We start from the raw sequence: 23,816 nt of genomic DNA, 5'->3' as shown, positions 1-23,816 counted from the left end.
TCGTGCAAATCCTTCAAACCGAGCTGAAGCAATGGCAAATAATAAACAAAATGGTGTATGATGTTTAAGCACTCGTGGTTTTTGATTTACTTGGTGGTTTTGAGGGTGGCTTTGTAGTTCAACATGTCTTTACACCCATTCGAGCACAAAAGACATTAAGTTTTACAATCAGTTGTATTCTCTCTCTCTCAAGTTGACTGCACAAGCTGACCACAACCCTTTCTTTTGTATTGGCTATATTTTTCATCTGCTTGACAAATATTCCACGCAGGCATAAAAGTGCAAGTCGGACACCGGTGAGATATCACTTTCCCTGTGAGAATAAAGCTGTGTCCTCTTTCACATTTAAAGGCTAATGCATCTTTCTTCACAAAGATGCATTGTAACAGCACATTGATCTTCTGCAGAACTCCTAACATTTTTTATGAATAATACTCATAAAAATAAACATGTGTAATGGTTCATCAAAGAATGCATGTATTATCAAGGACAAATTTTCCATAGAGTTCTTGATGTTATAGCCTATTATTGGAGGAGAGAAAAAAAAAGAGGGATCCAGGTGATTCAATGATTTTAATAATTAAATTTACAACCATATTTAACCCTAGAAATCTTCTTTTTTTAAATAAGTACTGCTCTTTATGGAACATGTAAAAAAGAGACTTTTTAGCACCATCTATTTATAGTTTAAGTCAGAGATTTAGTTATAGCCTTTTCTAAATAGCATATAATCCATTAACAAAGGATAAGTAAAGCCCCCCTGTGTTCTTTACATCACCAGGACATTGTGTTTTTTTTTGTTTTTTTAGAACAATAGAAAGGCAAAAAACACAATTGGAACCTTTATTTTTATGGATGGCATAGTATTTTGACAGTTTATTTACTTCACATTGGCCCATTGCATGATTCATTTCTCTAAATTCTGCTGTAAGATTAGATATCGCGTAAAGCACTCACGCATGACTTGTCTTGATAAAACAATAAAGTCGTAAGAACACGTTCTCTCATTGCATTGATGATCAAATCCCATGGCTAATGATATCTATAGCATCCAGGCATGAGGCTTGTTCGCTGTCTGTTGTGGCCATATCTCTCTGTGCAGCTCCTCCAGTGGTTCCCAGCGCGCTGATAATATCTCCAGCAGCCGGAGACTTTATATTATAATCATTAGTGATCCTTGCCCTCTCACCCGTATACTGAAGAACAGTCGCAGAGGAACATTAATCTGAGCTGGAAACGGCCGTGTCCTTCTTTTCCCACATGGCTGTCGAGGTCGTGTTTTTTTTCTTTTTCTAATTGTGCATAATTTTTTAATCACTATGAATTCACATTATGCCAAACTAAAATATTTCAAAAGGCCTACATTTCGTTACTGACAAAACGAAATTTTAGTGTAGTAGGCTATATAAAAATGTTTATTATAATAAATAATATTTTATTAATAGAATAATTTGGCCTAACAATATCGCATGCAGTCTGTTTATTTAAGCAATAAGTGATCTATAATTAAAATAAATATCTTATTTTCATGTTGCATTAAATATCAAATCATCTTGCTTCAAATTGCCTCAGGTAAGGATTGCTTAGTTGATAACAAGCTTCCATTATTCTGCAGATCCTTCTATGCTGAGATTTAAAGGGTCATGAAATGCCATAAATCCAATCTGTCGTTCTTTACAAAAAAACGTCAGTAGCCTTCAGAATGAAAGTGAAGGTGCTTGACTTAAATCCATGTCTTGCATTTCGTGGGAATTATTAATTTCTAACAACAATGAATTCATTTATTATCAATGAAGAAAAATAGACAAATATCATTGCATTAAAAAATTTTTTTTACACAATACTTCCACTATATTTTTTAAATGTAATTAGTCACCATGCAAGTTTATTTGCTAATACTCACTGTGTTGTTTCCGGATGGACTGTATAGGCAGCAGAAATTGCAGGGGAAAGTGTTTTCCACCTAAATGACTGTAATCTGATTGGTTCTGTTCCAGCGTGACGTCAGTTCGCAGGGAATAAGGTCTCTCGGCAGCATCCAAACGCATGCCAGCGACTGAAGCAGAGCGAGATGCAAGTGGAAATCAAACAAAACGACCAGGAATATATGTGATATACTTTGAAATCATTGATTTCACCTTTAAAAAAAAAAACGAATTAAACACCTTTACGCGTTTATTGTTCCTGTTCAGGCACTGGGCACATTGGAGATTCCGCGCGCTCTATTGATTTAAATGTAGAATAAGTATCCATTCCACGAACTAACACTTCAACTAAAGTTTGTTTTTATTCATCTTAATGCTAAACCATCAACGTATGTTTAATCGTCTAAAGAGGAGCTGACACTTGTCCGTTTCTGTGCTGTCATCTTCAGGCAAAATTTTGGGATGCAATACATTCAATGCCTGCCTTTTTGATGACTTTTTGTTTACTTGGATCAAGGACCACGTAGTGTTCTCTAACTTTTGGCAACAGATTTTTACCCTCTCACCAAGGATAGCAACGTAGTGACTGGAGTCACAAAATATGATCCACTGTGCTGGATGCGAGAGGCCTATTCTGGACAGGTTTCTTCTCAACGTCTTGGATAGAGCCTGGCATGCAAAATGCGTGCAATGTTGTGACTGTAAATGCAATTTAACTGATAGATGCTTTTCAAGAGAAGGACGACTCTACTGCAAAAACGACTTTTTCAGGTGAGCATTTAAATCGAAGGAAGTCTTAAACTAGATTTTTTTCCCATGCAAAAAAATTATACAAAGGCCTATATATACTTGGATCTTACTGTATATATACATATATATATATATATATATATATATATATATATATATATATATATATATATTCCATACACACCATATAGCCTATAAAATAATAAATGCACAATGAAATTCTAAAAATAGAAATTTCGATACGACTGTTGCACATCACATTTTAAACCCCCGAATAGGCAACTAGACAACTTGTTACGTGACAGACTAAAACAGTTCTCTTTGTTTACATGGTATGAGTGTCAGGCAAGGGGATGAGATTTCCAGCAGCACCTGACGGATGCGTTCCCTGCCTCGCCTCAATCGTTCGCAGCGCACGCGTTTGTTTGCAAAAGCTCGAGCAAAGATGCGATAAGTGGATTTGAATAATGAATGAGCTCGAGAGGAAAGCCACAGAAATCCAGACAGAACGCATTTGATAACCATTTCAGCGAACTGCATTTACATGCAAGCGCAGAGACAAAAGAATGTATATTGTGGCTTGTGAAGTTTATTCTGTTAATGCATTCTGTCAAATCAAGGCTGAACATATGAGCAACTCTTTCCTGAAAATTTAAATTGAGTAATTCTGCATACACTATAGTTCATGCATCTTTGTGGGTGGAAAATGTATTTAGCCCATTGATCACTATAAAATGCAATTTTACAATAATGTAAAACACAACAGTAAAAACAAGTGAATTGGTAAACCTACCTTTCCATCTAGTGTAAACAATTATTATAAAGATCATTGTGTAATAAATGGTTTAGATGTAAAAAAATTGGAAGAATTAATGTATGTTACACTTAACATGACAATATACAATTGTTAAAATTATGTTTTATAAATAAAGTGTCGCCTTAGTTAAAAGGTAATTCACAATTATTAATTCACAAAAAGGCATTTTGTGAATTACCTTTTAACTAAGGCGGAATGTTTTACGTTGTATTTTTTATTTATTTAATGTTTATTGCAATATTTAAGTGTCGCGCGCTTTTCTCTTATGCTATTTTGCTCTGTCTTTATTATTTACCATAATTGCTGGAGAGGCCAATTTTGACATGTGTAGCCATCATAAGGATTTTGGTTGTAGCCAATACCCCCTGTGTTATTATCAGTAGGCTACATTTTACTGTAACATAATAGATTGTAATAGCTCAAATATGTTGGTAGCCTACATTAATATTATATCATAATGACACCCACAAGCACATTCACCTTTTATGGTGGTTCTGGCAAATAACTGTGAATTAAAGTGTAGACATGTCATGCAATAAACTTACTATGGAATCAGGAATTAAATTAGAATTTTTAAAGAAATAAAATCAGTATGGGTGAATCTGCTTTCATGAAACAGTTGCAGTGCCAACAATCTTTCTCACAGGCTACATTTTCGTATCTATTTTATTACTTTGTTTTTGTGAAGTTTGACGACTGGTTTTTGACTCGCTTTTTTGACTTCCATGACTTTATTACATCTTAATGCCTGTGCTCTTCTCGCAGACGTTACGGCACTAAATGTGGAGGCTGCGCGCAGGGAATCTCGCCCAGTGATCTAGTTCGGAAAGCGCGAAGCAAAGTCTTTCACCTAAACTGTTTCACCTGCATCATGTGCAATAAACAGCTTTCCACTGGCGAAGAACTTTACATACTGGATGAATACAAATTTGTCTGCAAGGAGGATTACGTCAATAACAGCGTCGGAAAAGACGCAACCCTTCTGTCAGGTGAGTCATTTTGGAGATTATAAATTTGTCTGCTCGATGAATTACACGAACAGTGTTAATAATAAACTCAAGGCTATTAAGCTTTTTTTCTCTCTCTCTCTCAGTGTCTGCTGATTATATAGGCTATGCAAATTTGTGTTGTCTTCGAATTTGTGGCACATTTTGAAAAGAAAATATAAATTGCGCATTTATTTAGAACTGTATCCATATTATGACAGAGACCTGAAATGTTTTCTGTGCTCTTTACAGTTACTACGTGCAGTGACCCGAGCTTATCTCCAGAATCTCAAGACCCGCAGGATGATAAAGACTCTGAGACTGGACACATGTCAGACAAGGAAACCTGCAACAATGAAAACGACGAGCAGAATCTGGGTGGCAAACGTCGCGGGCCGCGAACTACAATCAAAGCCAAGCAGCTGGAGACACTGAAAGCTGCCTTCGCCGCAACCCCCAAACCGACCAGACACATACGAGAGCAGCTGGCGCAGGAAACAGGCCTCAATATGCGAGTCATTCAGGCAAGTATGCATAAAACTCGAAGACTAAAGTCACTTGGCAGCGAGAGTTTATCTGATGAATGCGCACAGGTGTGCGTTGGCTATTTTACGCATAGACCGCGGCTCATAGTGGGAGCTGTTCGTTTAATATGTCAGTATTTACTGGTGGCGTATGAACAACTTGGTTAAAACAAGTAGGCCTAACAACTAGAAAGGTCTCTAAAAAATAGCCTAATGTAGGCCTAAATGTCTGAAAGTGGGAGAATATTTCCGTGTAGTTAAAATAACTGCAGTGACAGCTTTGTATAATTTGGCCTACTCCAGATAATAGGCGTGATGGTATGCAAATATGTCCCCTGCAATTGTCTGACGTGATGTCTAAATGACAAAAAAGTCAATGACATTCAGTGGATAATAGTGCTGAGTTGTCTTGTCTGCAGTAACGACCCGTCGTGACGAATAGGGTTGGAATATTAAACGTGGAGAGCGTGTCATTATTATAATTATTTTTATTTTTTTTGGCAGAAATAATGACAAGTGATTTTGGTATAAAATCAAATTCTCCAAATTTACCCAAATTCTCCAAATTTACCCAAATTCTCTCTCTCTCTCTCTCTTTTTTTTTTTTTTTAAATATGACTTCACGCGACGTTTACGTGCTTCATTTAAATAGGCTAACTATTGCAGTTCAGTGTTTTTTTTTTTTCTTAGTCGTTAGGTTTTCCACGTGCTGTCAAACAGCAACGTTACTCTCAATAATGTGTCTGGGGTTTATTAATATGGAAACTAATGTGTGTATTTTCTGTCGCGCAGGTGTGGTTTCAGAATCGGCGCTCTAAAGAGAGGCGCATGAAGCAGCTGAGCGCGCTGGGCGGCAGAAGACACTTGTTCTTCCGCAGTCCGAGGAGAATGAGGGCGCTGGGCGATCGGATGGAACCAGGAGAGCTCATGGCCAATGGACATTTCTCTTTTTATGGCGGTTAGTTAATATTCATGAATATTAACTAGAAACAAAAATGCATCTATAGCGTATATATAATATATTTTTCGGAATGCAGCAGTAAGTTACAGTTATTATAGGCCTATATATATATATATATATATATATATATATATATATTGATAAATATAAATACAAATAATTTATTTCACAATCATTAATGTTTCCATGTGGTAAAAACAAACATGCAAAAAAATAGACTTACATTTCGCACAAATAACATTTAGAAAATGGTAGGTTTTAAGGCTGGTAATTTATTATTATATGTTATAATATTAAAATAATATAAATATAATTATACATATATATAATTATATGTTTGTAAACTTAAAACAACTTATTACACAATCATTAATGTTTCCATGCTTACAAAAATAAAAACAAACATGCAAAAAACATTATTATTACATTTTATTTTATTAAAATGATATAAATATCATATATAAATGTGTGTGTGAACAATGATACAATTGCATTTAATTTGAAACATTTATTTTACAATAGGCTAATATATATGTATATAAAACTTAAAACTATTTATTACACAATCATTAATACTAAAACTAAATTCCATGCTTACAAAAATAAAAACAAATAAAAGCTATATATTTACAAATTTGTTAAAATATAAGGCTGATATATTTTTTAAGGATAGACATAGACCTTCAATATGAAAATACACAAAAATACTGAGCAGTCATAATGTATTGATATACAGTATTCAGTTTTCACCCACACTGCCCTACAAAGTCAAAACACAGTAATTACATCAATATTACACCTGATTGACCTGATTTCAGTCGACAAATGTGCAGTCAGGCTTTTCGCCTTAAATGAGAAGGCTTTGAATGATCGCATGTAATGATCATTTGATGATCTCCACTTTCTTACAGACTATCAAGGCGAGTACTATGGCCCGGGCTCAAACTACGACTACTTCCCTCAGGGTCCACCGTCCTCCCAAGCCCAGACTCCTGGTGATCTAGGATTCATGACCTCCTCTGGCCCAGCTGGAACCCCTCTCGGGAGCATGGACCATCATCACGGAGCACACCACCCCTCCAACGAGACACAATGCTTCAGTGAGATGATATCGCATCACCCAGGGGACTCCCCCAGCCCAGAGCCCAGCGCACCCACCTCCATCCACAGCATCTCTGACATGTGTGACTCCACTCCACCCTTCACATCCCTGAACTCTCTCAGTGCCAATGGATACAGCAATCTGTCCTCAGAGATGAACGAGGGAACGGTGTGGTAGCAAACAACAGACTGATTCAGGACACAAACACGGGAAAACGTCTGTTCATGTGTGATTTCATAGCTACAAAATGTCTATTTAGTTATTTATTGACATTATTTATTTGTTCATTCGTTTACTTATTTATTTAATGTATTTATCTATTTAAGCAGCATTTGTGTATTTTGAAAGTGGAATGTCAAATATGGGTCTGCAGACCTTATAGCTGTGCTATAGACAACGACAGTTTAAGAAAAGCTGAAACAGAATGTTTATATTTACAACACCTGGTGTGTCTGTTCACATGTGTATCATAACCTGACGACTCAGACCTCTTTGCCTTTTGAGGCTTTGCCATAATGACACTTGAAATCATCTCACACCAAAATCTTTCTCTGCTCTTCATGCGGTGGAGTTATGAGTTCCACCAAGTCTCTGAGCGTTTTGCCTTTAAAAGGGAAAATTAAAATTGTTGGGACAAACCCTTTATTTGAAATGAAATATGACTTGAATTATAAGACAAAGTCTACCTTCTATAAATCATTTCATATATGGTCAGTGGACAGAGAGGAGTCAATTGTTTACGTATATATATTTCTTCAGGGGTTTAAATATCAACCCTCTTGATACTGACATGAACTTTTTCTTCAAGCAAGGAACCAAACTTTTGTATTGATTCAATTTATATCTGACTTGTGATTCGCTGTATTAGTTTGTATGATATTGTGTTTGCACAAAGAATACACTAAACAAAACCATAAATACATGTTGACAAATGAAGCGCAAATACATGTAAATTTACTTTTTTGAGATCGACTGGCATAGGATTACTTGATAATCTGTCATTTTAGAACTGTTAAAACAAACAGTGCTCTAAACAGGGAGTCTGGAGAACAAACTGGGAGGACACAGAGGCATTCATAGTGGGACAAATGGCAAAAGGATGGGTTTTTATGGATTTTATTTGAGGATTTGATAATGTCAGTGTTAGGTCACCCTTGTTGCTAAATGTAATAAATGTAAAACATGTGTAAATGTTCATAAAATCAAAACTTTTCAATATATTTTTGAACATGTCATAATATTTCTATATTATGACATCCAGAAATATGACTTGCAAAACGTAGATTTTATGAACTTTCACTGACAGTGGCCTATTCCAGAATAACAGAATCAAATCTATAGGCTGCATTATTTCTCATGAGCATGAATTGCATTATTTATCTTTAATGACGTTTTAGACGTGTCAATTTGGCAGTAAAATAAAATAAAATAAAATAAGCGTTGCATAGCCTACATAAAATGCCTTTGGCATTTTCTTTAGGCTACTTATTTCAAATTTACTAGCATGCAGCTATTGATTCGATATTATGTAAAATTCTACATATTATCGTGCTGAATGTAAAAAAGTCTATAGGTCTATTTATCTCACTTTTTTGCATAGACCTACAGCTCAATTTGTTTGCCTTAACATGCTTGTTTTTAGCCATATTAAAAACATTATAGTCCCCAAATCAGATAAACATTATAGGAAAATGTATGAATTTCTTTCATCTCTTTTTCCACAAAAGAAGATATTTCGAAGAATGTTGGTAACCAAACAGTTGATGGGCCCCACTGACTTTCATAGTATTTTTTCTCTCTCCACACTATGGCCCATCTGTCTGGTTACAGACATTCTTCAAAATATCTTCTTTTGTGTTCAACAGGAGAAAGAAATGCATACAGGTTTGGAACAACTTGAGGGTGAGTAAATGATGAACTATCCTTTAAAAAAATTATATCCTCGATCTGTCGGGTAAAATATTTCTCTTCTCCACACACCCACAGCTTTGATTATGGCAGGTTTCCCTAGAGCATAACAATGTGGAGTATTAATGATTTAAATACTGTTAAACTCACTCTGTCTGAGAAAAAACAATCGACTGTGTACTTAGCGTATCAAACAAACACCAACCTATTTTGTGTGCACGTCACGAGACGACTCCTCGGGCGCGCTCCGATGATGTCATTAGAGGTGCAGCGTGGGACAGACATGGCAGCTTCCATATCACAGCAGCTCGAGGATTTGTTAAATCCTTTACCAAACTTCGTGGATCCCGAGGACGACCAAGATGAAGGTATTGTACATACATATCATAACCGTTCATTTAATGTGTTGTAAGGCATTTTAGTGCTATTATAATGGCCAATCTGTCACCTCCATTGCAAGCACGATGTGTCTGCATGCCTCAGTGTACTGAGAACTGACTTTACTTCACACTTATTAAGATCAACGACTCATAACATTTGATGTAAGTTTGTAATAAATACGATATTCGTAACAATTACTATAACCACACATTAAATTATGCTAAATAACTGCTATTTTTGTTAAAATGGTAACTTATTTTAAGTTTCCACTAACACAATGTACAATGGTGTGTTTTGTTTGCCGTGGAAGTACCGTGTTATTCTTTAAAGTATTATGTAAATACTATGGTAGAGTATGTGTTTGGTAATATGGTAACCATTCAGTACCATGGTATTACTATCTGATTCCATCATTGTACCATGATACTAACACATTAGTTATAAGAACATATATTAAGAAGAAACTTATTACAGCAGGATCTATTGATAATTACACTACAAGAAATGTGAAAGGCATTGCTTTTATGCTATAGACATAGTCATTATTATGGTTTAGTGATATAATCAATATCTTTACCTTATATGCAGGTTTTATTTATAACAAATGTATCACTGACTGTTAATATGATTAGCTGTAAACTCCCATGAGTACTTAGCTAAAATAAATAATAATATTTCATTTATTTGAACTGCAGAGACAAAAGCCAAAGTCATAGAGAAGTTTGATGAAGGTGGAGATGAAGATGATGATGCCGAACTTTTATCGGGCAATCTGCGGAGGCGCTCCGTTGCCATTCTGGCTGACGGTGATCGTCGATATTGTGGCAAGGCGACATCCAGAAAAGATCTACAGAAAGAGTTGGATGGATCAGGTGAGGTGAAAATGTTTAACAAAAATAGAGATACTTTTTGGTTACATCAACTAATGAATAACTTGCATATAGCTATCTGTGCATAATATGCTGGGATTGAGGAATTAATTTGTATGCACATTTTTAGCTGATGAAGAAGAAGATGATGATGATGATGATGATGATGATGATGATGATGAAGAAGAAAATGGAATGCTGGACAAGTACATGGAGTGCATCAAAGATGATGATGATGATGATGATGATGATGATGATGATGAAGATGGTGACCAAGATCACGCCGATGTCGAGGAGGATCTCAATGGAGACGATAGTTCACAGATATCCAGCTTGGTCTCTAAAATGAAGGGCACAGACTTTATGAAACTCACAGAGGGAATGGATGATCTGGGAGACAGTGAGGAAGAAGAGGACTCAACAGCCAGTGAAGGAGAGAGTGAGGTAGGCTCTGAGGAAGGTGAAGAAGAGGAATCAGCCTTGAGGACCTTCTCTAAAGAGAAAGTTGATGAAGAGGTCGAGAAAGGGAAAGCAGTGAAAAATCAACTCGGTATGGATACTTAAACACATTCACAATGTGCTCTAAAAATAAATAAATAACAACAATACATTTATAATATATATTATAAGAAAAATAGAAAATACCAGAAAAATACTACTCAACTTTATGCTGTTTTCAAATCTCTCCAGCTCTTTGGGACATGATGCTTGAAAGGCGAATCAAAATGCAGAAGGCTCTTGTGACAGCCAATCAGCTTCCACAGCCACAGACATTCCCAGAGTTCAAGAGCAGGGGAGGGGCTGAATACGCTGAAGCTTTAAAAAATAGTAAGTGAATTGACTCCATTTTACCCATTTAAGTTAACAGTGATATAAAAAGAACAGTGTTTTTCTAATCATTCCTTAATCCTAACTCAACTTTGGTAGTTGCAAATGTGCATATGTCTGAAATTTCACAGAACATGGGTCAACTTCTAGACACATTCTTTTCTTTCTTATTTTGACGCATTACCTATTGAAATGTTGTGTTTCAAATTCGGACGTCAAATATTAATACTTCACTTGAAGTTGGCATGAAGTGGAAGTCTTTTCTTCCTTTTTGTGACGAGAAAAACGGCTTCTCGAACAATCTCTAGGACGGGACTTGAGTTTGTCCATCGGGAATTGATTGGACCGTTGTCATTTGGCATTGCTGCAATCTCATGTGAGTGACAGGTTACTGAATGGGAGAGGTTAAAGTCCCACCCTCAGCCAGGAAATGTCATCAGAGAAGAGATCATCATTGCAAGAGGGAGTGGAAGTTATTTTGATGACATCAATGCACATGAATTTAAAAAAAAAAGATTTCAATTTCGATTTTACTGTAACTTTAATACTATAAAGGTGTTCCTTTCCATTGTTCTTAAAGTACATTTTAAATGTAATATTTAATTTATTGGTCAACTACTCTGCAAGGTCGCATTAAATTGATCAAAAGTAACAGTAAAGACATTTGTTGTTACAAAAAAATGAATGATGTTCTTTCAAACTTTCTATTCATTGTAGAATCGTGACAAATTATTTCATTGTATCATGGTTTCCACAAACATTAAGCATCACGCCTGTTTTCAACATTGCTAATAAGAAATGTTTCTTGAGCATCAAATCATATTAGAATGATTTCTGTAGGATTCATGTGACACTGAAGACTGGAGTAATTCAACTTTGCCATCACAGAAACAGATTGCATTTTAAAATAAATTAAAGTAGAAAATTGTTATTTTAAGTTGCAAATGAACACAGCCTTGGTGAGCATAAGAGACTACTTAAAAAAAAAAATCTTACCGACCCTAAATCTTTAAAAGGTAGTTTATATGCTTGTATCCTCTTAAAATATGGTTAACCGACATGAACAAAAGGCATGAAACTCATTGTAATTCTCCCATCCTGAGTCCACAGTGAGTGAGGAATTATATGATCAGGCAGTTAAATTTCCACCTTTATCATAATTTAAACCTGTGCAGTTAACCAATATCCCCTAAGGAAGCACAGCCCCAACATCACTTTTGGTTTTAATATCAGGATTCTTCTAGCTCTGAGCAATTAATACATTTGTGCACCTTTTTCTCAGGCAGATCTGGGTGCTTAGAGAGACTACCTGCCCCTCATTTGCATATTTATTGCATTGGTCCTTTTGCCAGCGAATGATTGATGTGGGACCGTCCTCCTGAATTTTGAACAGCACGTTGCTTTGGGGTGAAAGGAGAGGGTGCTGTGCGTGCATACTTTTGATTAGCTGTAAAGATGACACAATCTGTGCAACCCCCCACCCCCCCCACCCCACCCCCCCACACACACACACCAGTCCTTTTATTTATTTGCTCTTTATTATGTAAAGTAAATTATAACATGGGCTTCAGGGTTTGTTTCAAGGCTAGTAGTGTTTCGCATGTTGGTTCTGCAGGAATACTAGGATTTTACTAGTACTAGGATATTTTATATAATAGCAAGTCACTTATTTTTATAGCTAACAGGACAAGTTTTTTTTCTGCTTTGGTTCATTTTTTCGGTTTAGGTTTTGTTTTTGCTTTGGTATGGTTTTGGGCATTACGGGTAAGCTTTTGTGCTAGAAATGGCACTTGTTCTTCCAATGTACATCTATGGAATTAGTAAGGAACTACTTAAGTCTTAAGATTTTAAATATGATTTAATACCTCTCCTCAACCACAAATGGCTAACTTCTAGTTGTCTCTGACATCATTTTAAAATTGAAAAATGACACACTTAACCTTTAAGCTTGTTTTTTTTTTTTTATGCCATGGAGTCAGTATCTTGTTTGATGGCTTGTTTGCTATGGGCTGTAGAATTTATTTCTTTGTGTTTTTTGATGTTTTTAACCAGTGTAGTGCAGAAATGATAAGATCAGAGGAGGTGAGTTGTAATGACCTTGCGTTTACAGTAGTGTGCTGAATAATGTTGTGGTCGACATATGCTTTATGATAAGCTCATATCTGTGTGTGGTAGGTCATAAAGCCCTGAAGGCTCTACAGAGGTCTCTGCTGGAACTCCAAGATCTGCTGCTCTACCAAAACCCTGAAACCAGAGCTATTTCTCAAGGCAAGACCTGGGGAGCCAGCAGGTACCAAATTCTACTTTTAAAATACATTTTTATTAAGAAAATGTTGACAGAATGTTACTTTTTGGCTGAATTATTCCACATTTTATTAATGAACCAAAAAAACATGGTATTGTAATATCAATTACTGTTCAATTTCTATTGAACTCATTCTTTATTTCTATTTATCAATGGGAACTAATCACAGGTTACTATTTTTGGGACGCTTCTTACATGTCTTTGGTCTTCTGTTGTCTAAACTGTACTGTACCATAAGCATCTAATTTCCTCATGTACATTTTTTTTTATTTTTTTTTTACATATAGCAGTTCTAAAGATGATGAAGAAATTAACAGTGAGGTAGATATGGAAAATGGGGATGATGGCCAAGAGGAAGAACAGGAAGCAGTTCGGAAGGGACCCCCCAAACGAAAACTGGAAATGGCGGAGTATCCCAACTTTATGGCCAAACGCTTTGCCGCTTTTCTGCCTTACCGCGATGCCACCCTGCAGAAATGGTATGACAAGACGCGGCTCACAACGGGCAAGAGCAATAAGGTAATAAAAATAGTGTCTATAACCTAAAATGTTATGTTATAACCTTTTTTTTATTATTTTAATATGTTACTTGAGGTTCACTCACTCGTGGAACGAGCTGTTCTTCCTGTTGAGTAAAGTGTCATATAAATGAGTGTCCCGTCATTCTAAAATTCTCCTTTCACTGTGAAGTGTGAAGGAGAAGTGAAGTGGAGCAGGACAAACGTCCTTGTTTAGGATTCTCAGCCACAGACAACTGGTTTTGGGTGAGGGGCATTTTTACTGCGTGATAAATATAAGCAGCACGGCACAACGATTCATATGCTCATTGTCTCCAAATTATTATGTCTACTGTTTAAAACAAATAAAGAACCTATGTAGGAAAATGGTAATAAGCGCAAACAGTGGGAAACTTTGTATATATGTACAGTGTGCGCATGTCAAAAAATGTATTCCGATTTGAAGCTTGTGACATATAAACACGCACATCATCAACCCGATCACTTTTTTAATTTATCATATCAGATTTAGCAATCGGTATGAATTCAATCCGATTGAAACAAAAGTTGTACATGCTACTGCCAGTGACTCAATGCGGAGTTGCCAGTTAAGGGGATCTTTCCAGCTCTTAACGCCGAATCTGCTTTTGGATGGTGGTTAGATACATGATGGGCTAATGTAGGACAACATCAATAACTTAAGGTCATTAAATATATTCTGGGATGAATATATTCTGGCAATCCTGCTTTTTTGTCATTAAGGGAAATCATCTTGTCTAAGTTACAAATTTGATTGGTAAATGATAAAGAATGATTTTCCCCCTACTTTTGTATTTAGTGCATTGCATAGCATATTGTATGTTCAGGGATGACAGACTGATAAGCAGACATGGTATTTATGACTGGATGTAACTTTCGATACTTTGCGGTTAAAGTGGCTCTCCTATTAAGTTTGTCCTATGAGTGTGGCTCATGAAAAAAATAGTGAAGACCACTGATATATGCGGAAAAACGATTATGTTCAACCTTCATTCTGACCATCTGTCTGAATTTGAAAAGATGGTACTTTAAAGCTTGTCAGTAAAAGGCCACTGTTATGATTGGCTTACGTCATTGTCATATATATACATATATAAAAGAAATGTATTAAAAGAAACCACCCACTTGTTTCCAAAGCTGAACTGAACTGGGTTGCGTTTCCCAAAAGCATTGTGAGCCCAAGTTGATTGTGGAGACCATTGCCACCAATGTTCTCTACGATATACTTAACTGAATGGAACATGCATCTGTTTACTATATTCAGTGTAGACAGCGTCAGTGATTTATAATGGGTTCTATTTGCTTTTGACGTGACGCTCACATCCAGTGTTGGCAAATGTCAGTCGTTAAGCGACTAAATGCCAGTGGGCGGAGCCTATGGTGCGATGATGTCTTGCTCTGGAGGCAGGCATATAAAATTGATGTCACAGATCCCACAATATCAAAACACGACGTTTTTGAAGCTTGATTAAATAAATTGTTGGTTTATAATAAAAGGAATTTGCAGGATGTTTTAATGGTACTAAGACCCCTTATATGTCAAAATATCAAGGCAAATTTGATGTCTCATGTCATGACCCCTTTAACACCCCAATTGTTTGGTGTTCTAAAAACAATCTTTATGATTATGACTGTACACATAGGATGGCAAGACTTTATCAGTGAAGAAGAATAGTTGGCGAAAACCGAAAGTGAATGATAGGGACCATTGAACACTAAGAAGGATTGTATGCCAAATTCACAGAACTTAATTTTTTCTTAAATTATTATGAGGTCTTAACTGCATTTATAATAATATAGAAGAAATGTGTTGTTTAATATAGGCCCGGTATCACAGACAGGGCTTAAATTAAGCCAGGATTAGGCTTTAGTTCAATTAGGACATGAAGGCTTAAGCCTTGTCTGTGAAACCGGGGCTTAGTTTTAGATTGAATATAACGTCACACTGCTCACGTCATCACTTCTTGATTTTCAACTGCTTGTGTATCTTCACTAGTAATTTACAATTTCTTTGTCTTTTCCATCACACAGGGTTTTGGGGCATTTGACAGGAACATCTTGACACAGGTGGAGCAGGTTTTAATGGACAAAGAGAGGCTGGTGAGACGTACACAGACGCGCAGGTCTGAATACAGAGTTCTGGGGAAGCCGGAGCCCATCGCGCCTGAAATGGACAGCAGTGTCACAGAGGGAGAGGTAAGACATGGCTCTGATTTTAGAGGGATGATTCTCTTTTAATTGAATATACTGCTCTGTAGATTTGCTATAGCATTGTTAAGAGTAAAACATCTTTAAGTTAGTCAAGCCAGCCAGTTCAGTAGGTGACAATGAGTTTTTATATTTCTGTTAGTGTAATTGTATTAGGAGTAGCACAATAATGTAAAACTACTTTTAAAAGTAGTAAAAGTAATCTCATGCTAGTAGACTGACTGAGCTCACTCTCTGTTTTAGGCAGCTGAATTGGCACTGAAAGCTAATGTGCACCTCAAAGATATGGACGAGGAGATTTTTGATGACGATGACTTTTATCACCTGGTAAGAAAACAGACAGGATGAATCGTTATTATGCAGTTTATTTGTCAACAACAATGACTACATTGAGTAGCTATAAAGAGATTGTAGACATACTGAGGTGATGTCAGGAAGCTCTCTCTCTTTTTCACAGCTACTTCGAGAGCTTATTGAGCGCAAAACAAGTGCGACAGACCCCAATGATCAAGTGGCCATGGGAAAGTGAGTGTGTGTGTGTGCGCATGTAAATGTTTCATGCGTCGCGTGTATTTGGCCATAGTAACTCAACCTCTGATCTCACAGGCAGTGGCTTGCCATCCAGAAACTACGAAGTAAAATCAAGAAGAAGGTGGACACCAAAGCCAGCAAAGGCAGGAAGGTCAGGTAAGCTGAAACACTGCTGAAAGACTCGAGATATGCTCAGAACTCAGGATATACTGGTGAATCTCACAAAACCTGTCAATAAAATGTCCAAGCCATATTTCCCCCCAAAATCAAAAGAAAAATTAAGAAATTATATTTAATGTGACATTTTCATGCATGAGTCATTTTCCACCCAAATTCTCATTTCTCTGTCTGTCTGTCTCGTCTGTCATCAATTAATTGTAAATAACAAATTCTAAACAAATCGATTTTAATTAAATTTTGCTTAAAGGAAATTATTTAATTTATTTTACTCTTGGTGTTAATAATGGCCTGTAAACTAAAGCTATCAAAAATGTCATTAACTGAAATAAAATAAAATATTTCAAAAGATAAATTATTTCAACTAGTTGCCAAGTTGAAATACTAAAAATTAAAATGTTCAGACAGGAGGATTCTCATTTATGTAACATAGGCATTTTCTTTTCATTTTGGGGTTAAAAATGGTCTGAAGATACATGCATACAATTCACTCATATAATACACCAAAACAATTGTTTTGACACTAGCACAACTATCGCAGCTCTTCGATACAGCGTTATTTTAGTTTTATTCAATACAAAAACAAATTCAAAATTGAAAAAAAGAGAAAATGAAAACATAAACTATAAAAATAAAGACTAATTAAAAATATTAAAGGGATAGTCCACCCAAAAATGAAAATTAGCCCATGATTTACTCACCCTGAAGCCATCCTAGATGTGTATGACATTCTTCCTTCAGACGAATACAGTCTGAGTTATATTAAAAAATGTCCTGGCTCTTCCAAGCTTGATTATGAGAGAACGAATGGCAGTTTGACTTTGGAAGTCCATTAAAGCGCATCTATCCATGATTAAAGTGCTCAACACAGATCAGAGGGGGTTAATAAAGGTCTTCAGAAGTGAAGCGATACGTTCGCGTAAGAAAAATATCCATATTGAAAACTTTGACTAAAATAACTAGCTTCCGGCAGACGGCCATACTAAGACTTACGCCAAAAGAGTAACACTTGAACTTGACGCACAACGTAATGACGGCAATTGACGCCTCTCGCGGTTCAAACAAACAGGGCTGGGCAATTGCGTTCGTCATTACGTTGTGCGTCAATCAAACTTGGAAGAGCCAGGACATATTTTTAATATAACTCTGATTCGTCATGTCATATACACCTAGGATATCTTCAGGGTGAGTAAATCATGGGCTAATTTTCATTTTTGGGTGAACTATCCCTTTAAGAACTATAATAGTATCTCAGTGATACTAACATAACTCTGCTTTTATTTTATTAGCTTACAAAGCCATTTTTTTGGCAGCAAGTCATATGCTGTTATTTGGTAGCTTAATTCAGTTACGCCCAGATAGATGATATTACAGGAATGAGGTGAGTTGTTTCTGCTGATTAAGCACCAGATATCATCTCTTATCACACATCTCATTTAATTGTGTGTTTGTAATGTAAATGAGTTCAAAATCACTCACAATGAATCCTCACAATTCAATTTATTCAAGACTGTTTGTGTTTATACTTGTCATGCTTTCCAACTTCTTGTCAGGTTTCACATTCACAGTAAGCTGATGAATTTCATGGGTCCTATGGACAACAGCAGCATGAGTGATGAAGCCCGGTGAGTGACGTCTTATGTTCTTCTCATGTCTGATTTTCTCTTTCTGCTGAAAAATCATATTCATATGATGTATAAAGTTGTTTAACAGTGTAGTTAACACAAGAATGAGAATGCTGTCATTTATACTGTGGAACAAAAGATGTTTAGCAGAGAATCCCAGCTGCTGTTTTCCATACAGGAAAAAAAGGACAAAGCAGCATCAGAAAAGCAGTTTACATGCATTGTGCGCTACATTCCCAGACTTCTGAAGCCATACGATAGCTTTATGTGAGGAACAGACAAACTGTCTTTATAGCAGCTAGAACAATCTGCAATATGTTTCATTTTGTGTTCTATGGAAAAAGAAAACAAAAATGGTGTTGGAATAACGTGAGGGTGAACAAATGATGACTGAACTTTCACTTTTGACTGAACTGTCCTTTTAACTGTCAAAGCATGATTTGAGTGGGCTTTTTGTGTGCCAGTCTGTGTTTGTACCCTTACTGTATTACTGTGCTGTAAGGACACCAGCAGGAAGTTTTGTGTGTGTGTGTGTGTGCGCGCGCATGCGTTTAATTAATGGTTCAGTTGTGTGTTTCTCTGTCCTGTCAGCCAACAGTAATCCTCCTCAAACAGAGAACAGGCTAATCAAACACACTTTGGAGATATGCAAATACACAAACACTCACGCGTCAAAGATTTCACTTTAATCCCCCTTCTCATATTTGTATGTTTTCTCATGGTTTGACAAAGACTGTTGTACATATCAGGTGTTTTGTAGCTACTTTTTTTCATTTTCTTATGAGTGATCAAAACATACATACACTTCTGTTCAAAGTTTGGGGTCAGTAAGATAACATTTTTTAAAGAAATGAAAAGAAACTTTTAATTAGCAAGGACACAATACATTGATCAAAAGTGACAGTAAAAGTAAAAAGATTTCTGTTTTTATTCATTAAAGTATCCCGAAAAAAATATATCTCAGAGTTTCCACAAAAGTATTAAGCAGCACAACTGTTTTCAACATTGATAATAATTTGTTTAATCAACCTATAAGTTACATTTATATTTTATAAATATATGGACTACCCAAGCAAAAATATACCTTAAACTACCCTGTTTTTGGGTTAATACCATGGTATTCATCAAAGTACCTTAAAATACTATGTAGTACATCAATGACACACATTCAGTACCATGGTATATATTAGTAGTAAGTACTGTGATATTTCTGTCGCTGTAACATGGTATCACATTAATTTTGTGCAGGTGTAGAAACACTTTTCATGATGATGCTTATCAGATCAGTCTTGATCTGTTTATTATGGAAGCTTGTTTCTGCCATGGAATATAATTGCGACTTTTTATCTTGCAATTCTGACATTATAACTCGCAATTGCATTTTTTCTTTTTTATTCAGTGGCGGAAACAAGCTTCCATAGTTTACTCCCCAGTACTTTTCTGTCTCCTAAATTTTAGTGTGTTTCTCAAACAAAATGATCAAATGACTTTAGAAGACTCTCGACAACAGCAGTCAATATTCACTTTCTTTATACAAAGAAGAGCTTGAACATTCTGCTAAATAACTATGTTTGCGTTTCTCGGAACAGAATCACACAGATTTGGAGTGACATGAAGGAGAGTGAATGAGAATTTTCATTTTTGGGTGAAATTCCTTAGAAAAATATTGAAATTGTATACACCTAAAACAGGAAATCACAGTCCTACAAAATCAAGCCTTGAACACTCACAGTAATTATTCCTGAGGAGGTTTTAAGGGTTCCAGCATATGCTGTGCTGTTTGGAGAGGTGTAGAGAAGAGAGAGATGGAGGATGTGGAGGCAGGATTACAGAGGAGAGGATGGATTGATGAAGAGGTGAAGGATAGACTTGGCCTGGTGATCACGGTCACAGTGCTGCTCTACTTGAGCACGTAGGGGACGAAAACATGAAGCACTCAAGGAGGTGACAGAAATGAAATGAATTATGCTGAACTGTAATGCACACACACATCTTTAGGAAGACCAGGAGACAACAGAACCAATTGTGTCAAACTCTATTTGCATTGTAATGCGTGTGTGTGCTTCTCAGAAGGTCATTTAAACGTATTTTGATTAACAATGGATGAGTTATCTGTAATCTCAAAACTAGATTTTAGCCACAGTAATTTATGTAAGAATGCTTTATCGAGTAACATTTTCCTTCCTGCATATACATGTGAAACGAAAATGTATTCAAAGACCAGAAACATCAAGTAATATTTCTTATTTTTTTCTTAAAGCTGTGTGTGTGTGTGTACACTGTTCAAGAGTTTGGGGTCTAGGATTTTGCGGGGAGAAAAAAATAAAATAATTATTTTATTTAGCAAGGATGTGTTAAATAGATTAAAAGTAACAGTAAAGACATTTATAATGTTACAAACAAATTCCATTTAAGTAAATTATGTTCTTTTGAACTTTCTAATTATCAAAGAATGTACTGTATCACAAAATAGTTTTCACCAAAAATAGAAAAGAAAAAGCAGCACAACTCTTTTCAAAATTGATAATAATAGGAAAATAGGAAATGCTTCTTAAGCATCAAATTAGCATATTAGAATGATTTCAGACTGGAGTAATGGCTACTGAAAATTCAGCTTTGCTCTCACTGGTGTACTTTAAATGAAATACTAGAAAATAGTTCATTTAAATTGTAATGTTTCATAATATTACTATTTTTACTGTATTTGTGATCAAATAAATACATCTTTGGTGAGCATAAGAGACCAAAACGTTTAAAAAAAATTCTAACCTTGACCCCTTGAGTTTAAGGCCGATTTATCCTCGATTTAACCCTCCCGACAATCAGAGAAAAAATCTTGTCCAGGACCCTGGTCGGTTACGATGTTAATGTGAGGGGTTTACAGATCAAATCTTGAACCTCGCAATCTGCTCATACAGTTTGTAGCATTAAATTCACAATATTAATCTTTTTATCTATTTTTTTTTTTTAAAGAGTGCATGCAGTATATTATGATAGTGGTCAAACTTTTTTTTTTGAAATCGCAACATACTGATAATAACACTGTGACCGTTATCAGAGCCACAGATGACACAAAATGAAGCCTGACCTTTGCCAGCCACACACTCATACGTAGTTACACGTGCTTGGTGGCTTGGTCTTATTTACATAACAATCGGTGAACTACAGTTATAATGATGTATGCCGATGGCATCAGAGAGTGACCGGTGACCTTTGCCGGAGAGAGGTTCTAGGAGACCTTTTCCTCGTGCAGCCAGATACACTCGTACACATAAACACTTTCCCTCGCCTGCTTACACATCCCCTCTGCCATATCTTAACACCGGCTCTATAACACCGACATGCACCACTGGCCCCATGAATGTTAATGTTGACGTTGCAGGACTGGGAGTACACGCACACCATAGCACACACACAACCTACACCCTCTCTCTCTCTCACTCTCGCAAGCAGCATACAAATTCTGTGGGGGCTTAAGAGATAATCTCAATGCATTTGTCCCTGATGGGGGTGATGGGAAGAGCCAGGGACTCTGGGTAGTGTGAGGGTCCTGGGTAAACCTCATCAGGAGAGATGGGTCTCATCTTTCCCTCTGATCCTGAGGATCTCTCTTCAGCCCTCTGCTTCTCCTGGTTCTGTTTGGATCAGATTGTATGCGTTGTGTGACGGCGGCTACGTGCTGTAATCCTGAACGCTGGTGGTGCATTTCTAACAGGGATTTGGGATTAAGGATGGTCCTGTTAGCCTGGTCTCAGCCCTGGCCCTCTGGGACATTAGCACCTCAGTCTCAGCACCGTTCATGTGTGCTTTTGTCGTCTCTGCATTAAATAGGGCCACAGTTTATCTATTAGGATTTGTGGCTTTTAGTCGTGGATGAACAGATTTAGTTCTTCATGCCACCTGTATATAGATTCTCTTCTCGTTTAATTTGTTTTGTTTTCCAATTTCACAATTTTGTTGCCTTGAAACAAAAATCTAAGTGATGAGAACAAATGTACAGCTCAAATAATACACATTCTTACCAGTATAAGTATAAAAAAGCTTTACATTTCTGCTTTTAATCTTCAATGAGTTAATATCTTCTGAAAATTTTACTTCCATTTGTAAGTGCCTCATCATAACCTTGATCTTTCTTTCTTTGAGGTGAAGTTGAAATTATTGTATATATGTGTGTGTGTGTGTGTATATATATATATATATATATATATTGTGTGTGTGTGTATATATATAAATATTGTGTGTGTGTGTATATATATATATATATATATATATAATGTGTATATACATATATATCTTTTAAAAAAAATTTTTTTGATCAATGTTGAAAACAGTTGTGCTTAATATTTCTCTGAAAAACCATGATACTTTTTTTTTTACGAAAAGAATGTCCAAAAGAACACAATTTATTTTTATTTTTTTCTGAATTAAAGCATTATGTATCTTATCTTAATGTCTCCCAAAATTTTAACGGTAGTGTATTGTCATACTAGGTGTATGTATTTTAATATGAACATGGCACTCGGTACATGGCACAACAAAAAATAATTACTTTTTAAAATGACATTTTCTGAATTGAGAAATGCAGTAATTTATTCAACCTATTTTCTTCTATTTGTGTTCAGGTCTGAGCTGTTTCGTTCCCTGTTTGCAAATGGTCCAGCACACTGAAACATCTCTCAACATGCTTAAACCCCAGTGTGTGTATGTACTGCACTGTTCACACACTTCTGCTGGTGAAATTCTTCCGGGACCTCAGACTCAAACCTAGTTTGTTTTTTTTGTTTTCTGTAAATGAAACTAAAAATGTCTTTTTATTTGTGAAATGACACATTTTAGTGCCCTTAAATTAAAAATACCATTTTGTCAACAAATGTGTTTTGTCAATGTCTTCACTGATCCCTTAATTTTACACTCAGTTCTTGATCACATATAGTAAAACCAATATGTACCTCTGTTTTAATTTCCCTCTCTGGAAGAATTCTGTAATGTTTTCTGATCAGAGGTATCAGAGAAATCCTAGGTTATCCACCTCAGGCTTTCACTATTGTGGCTGCCATAATTTTAATTGGGTATTGAATTGCTGTGATTCAATTTGGCCTTTGTCATTGTTGGTAGGTAGTATGAGAATAGAATGTGAAACCCACACAGAGGGGACCAGATGAGAGAATGATTGCTGAATTGATAAATCAATGGAAGTGTGTTCCCAGATCCTTCTGTCATTTGATTTCTCTCAAGACTGAAGAATAGCATGAAGACAAGCACTGATTATTTCTTGTTAGAAACATGCAGTCACTGAACATTCAGGATTTCATCTCTTTTGCATACTTCTAATATGTAATTTTCCACCCTCTCTGATCCTTAGCATTTAACATCTGGATATTTA

At 36.0% G+C, this 23,816-nt stretch overlaps 2 protein-coding genes across 3 annotated transcripts; both read left to right on the top strand.

Moving 5' to 3' along the window:
- Positions 1–2,062: 2,062 nt before the first annotated feature.
- lhx1b (LIM homeobox 1b) lies at positions 2,063–7,908 on the top strand. The gene is made up of 5 exons (XM_084414897.1): positions 2,063–2,696; positions 4,258–4,481; positions 4,731–5,002; positions 5,795–5,960; positions 6,875–7,908. Exons 1-5 carry the CDS (start codon positions 2,527–2,529, stop codon positions 7,240–7,242), a joined length of 1,200 nt encoding a protein of 399 aa, XP_084271023.1. The 5' UTR covers positions 2,063–2,526; the 3' UTR covers positions 7,243–7,908.
- A 907-nt stretch (positions 7,909–8,815) lies between these two features.
- On the top strand, positions 8,816–23,302 carry aatf (apoptosis antagonizing transcription factor). 2 transcript variants are annotated; one of them, XM_084412848.1, is made up of 12 exons: positions 8,816–9,341; positions 10,050–10,226; positions 10,354–10,773; positions 10,914–11,051; positions 13,227–13,341; positions 13,644–13,875; positions 15,924–16,088; positions 16,344–16,427; positions 16,558–16,625; positions 16,707–16,787; positions 18,362–18,433; positions 23,056–23,302. In XM_084412848.1, exons 1-12 carry the CDS (start codon positions 9,086–9,088, stop codon positions 23,099–23,101), a joined length of 1,854 nt encoding a protein of 617 aa, XP_084268974.1. In that variant the 5' UTR covers positions 8,816–9,085; the 3' UTR covers positions 23,102–23,302. The 2 variants fall into 2 exon arrangements, with proteins under 2 accessions (XP_084268974.1, XP_084268975.1); XM_084412849.1 differs by having other exon boundaries at positions 8,822–9,341; positions 13,647–13,875.
- Positions 23,303–23,816: the final 514 nt, after the last annotated feature.

The sequence above is a fragment of the Rutilus rutilus genome (genome assembly GCF_951802725.1).
Source record: "Rutilus rutilus genome assembly, chromosome: 7".
Classification (NCBI taxonomy): Eukaryota; Metazoa; Chordata; class Actinopteri; order Cypriniformes; family Leuciscidae; genus Rutilus; species Rutilus rutilus.
Note: the sequence above shows the minus strand (reverse complement) of the source record. Positions and strands in the feature narration are given on the sequence as shown.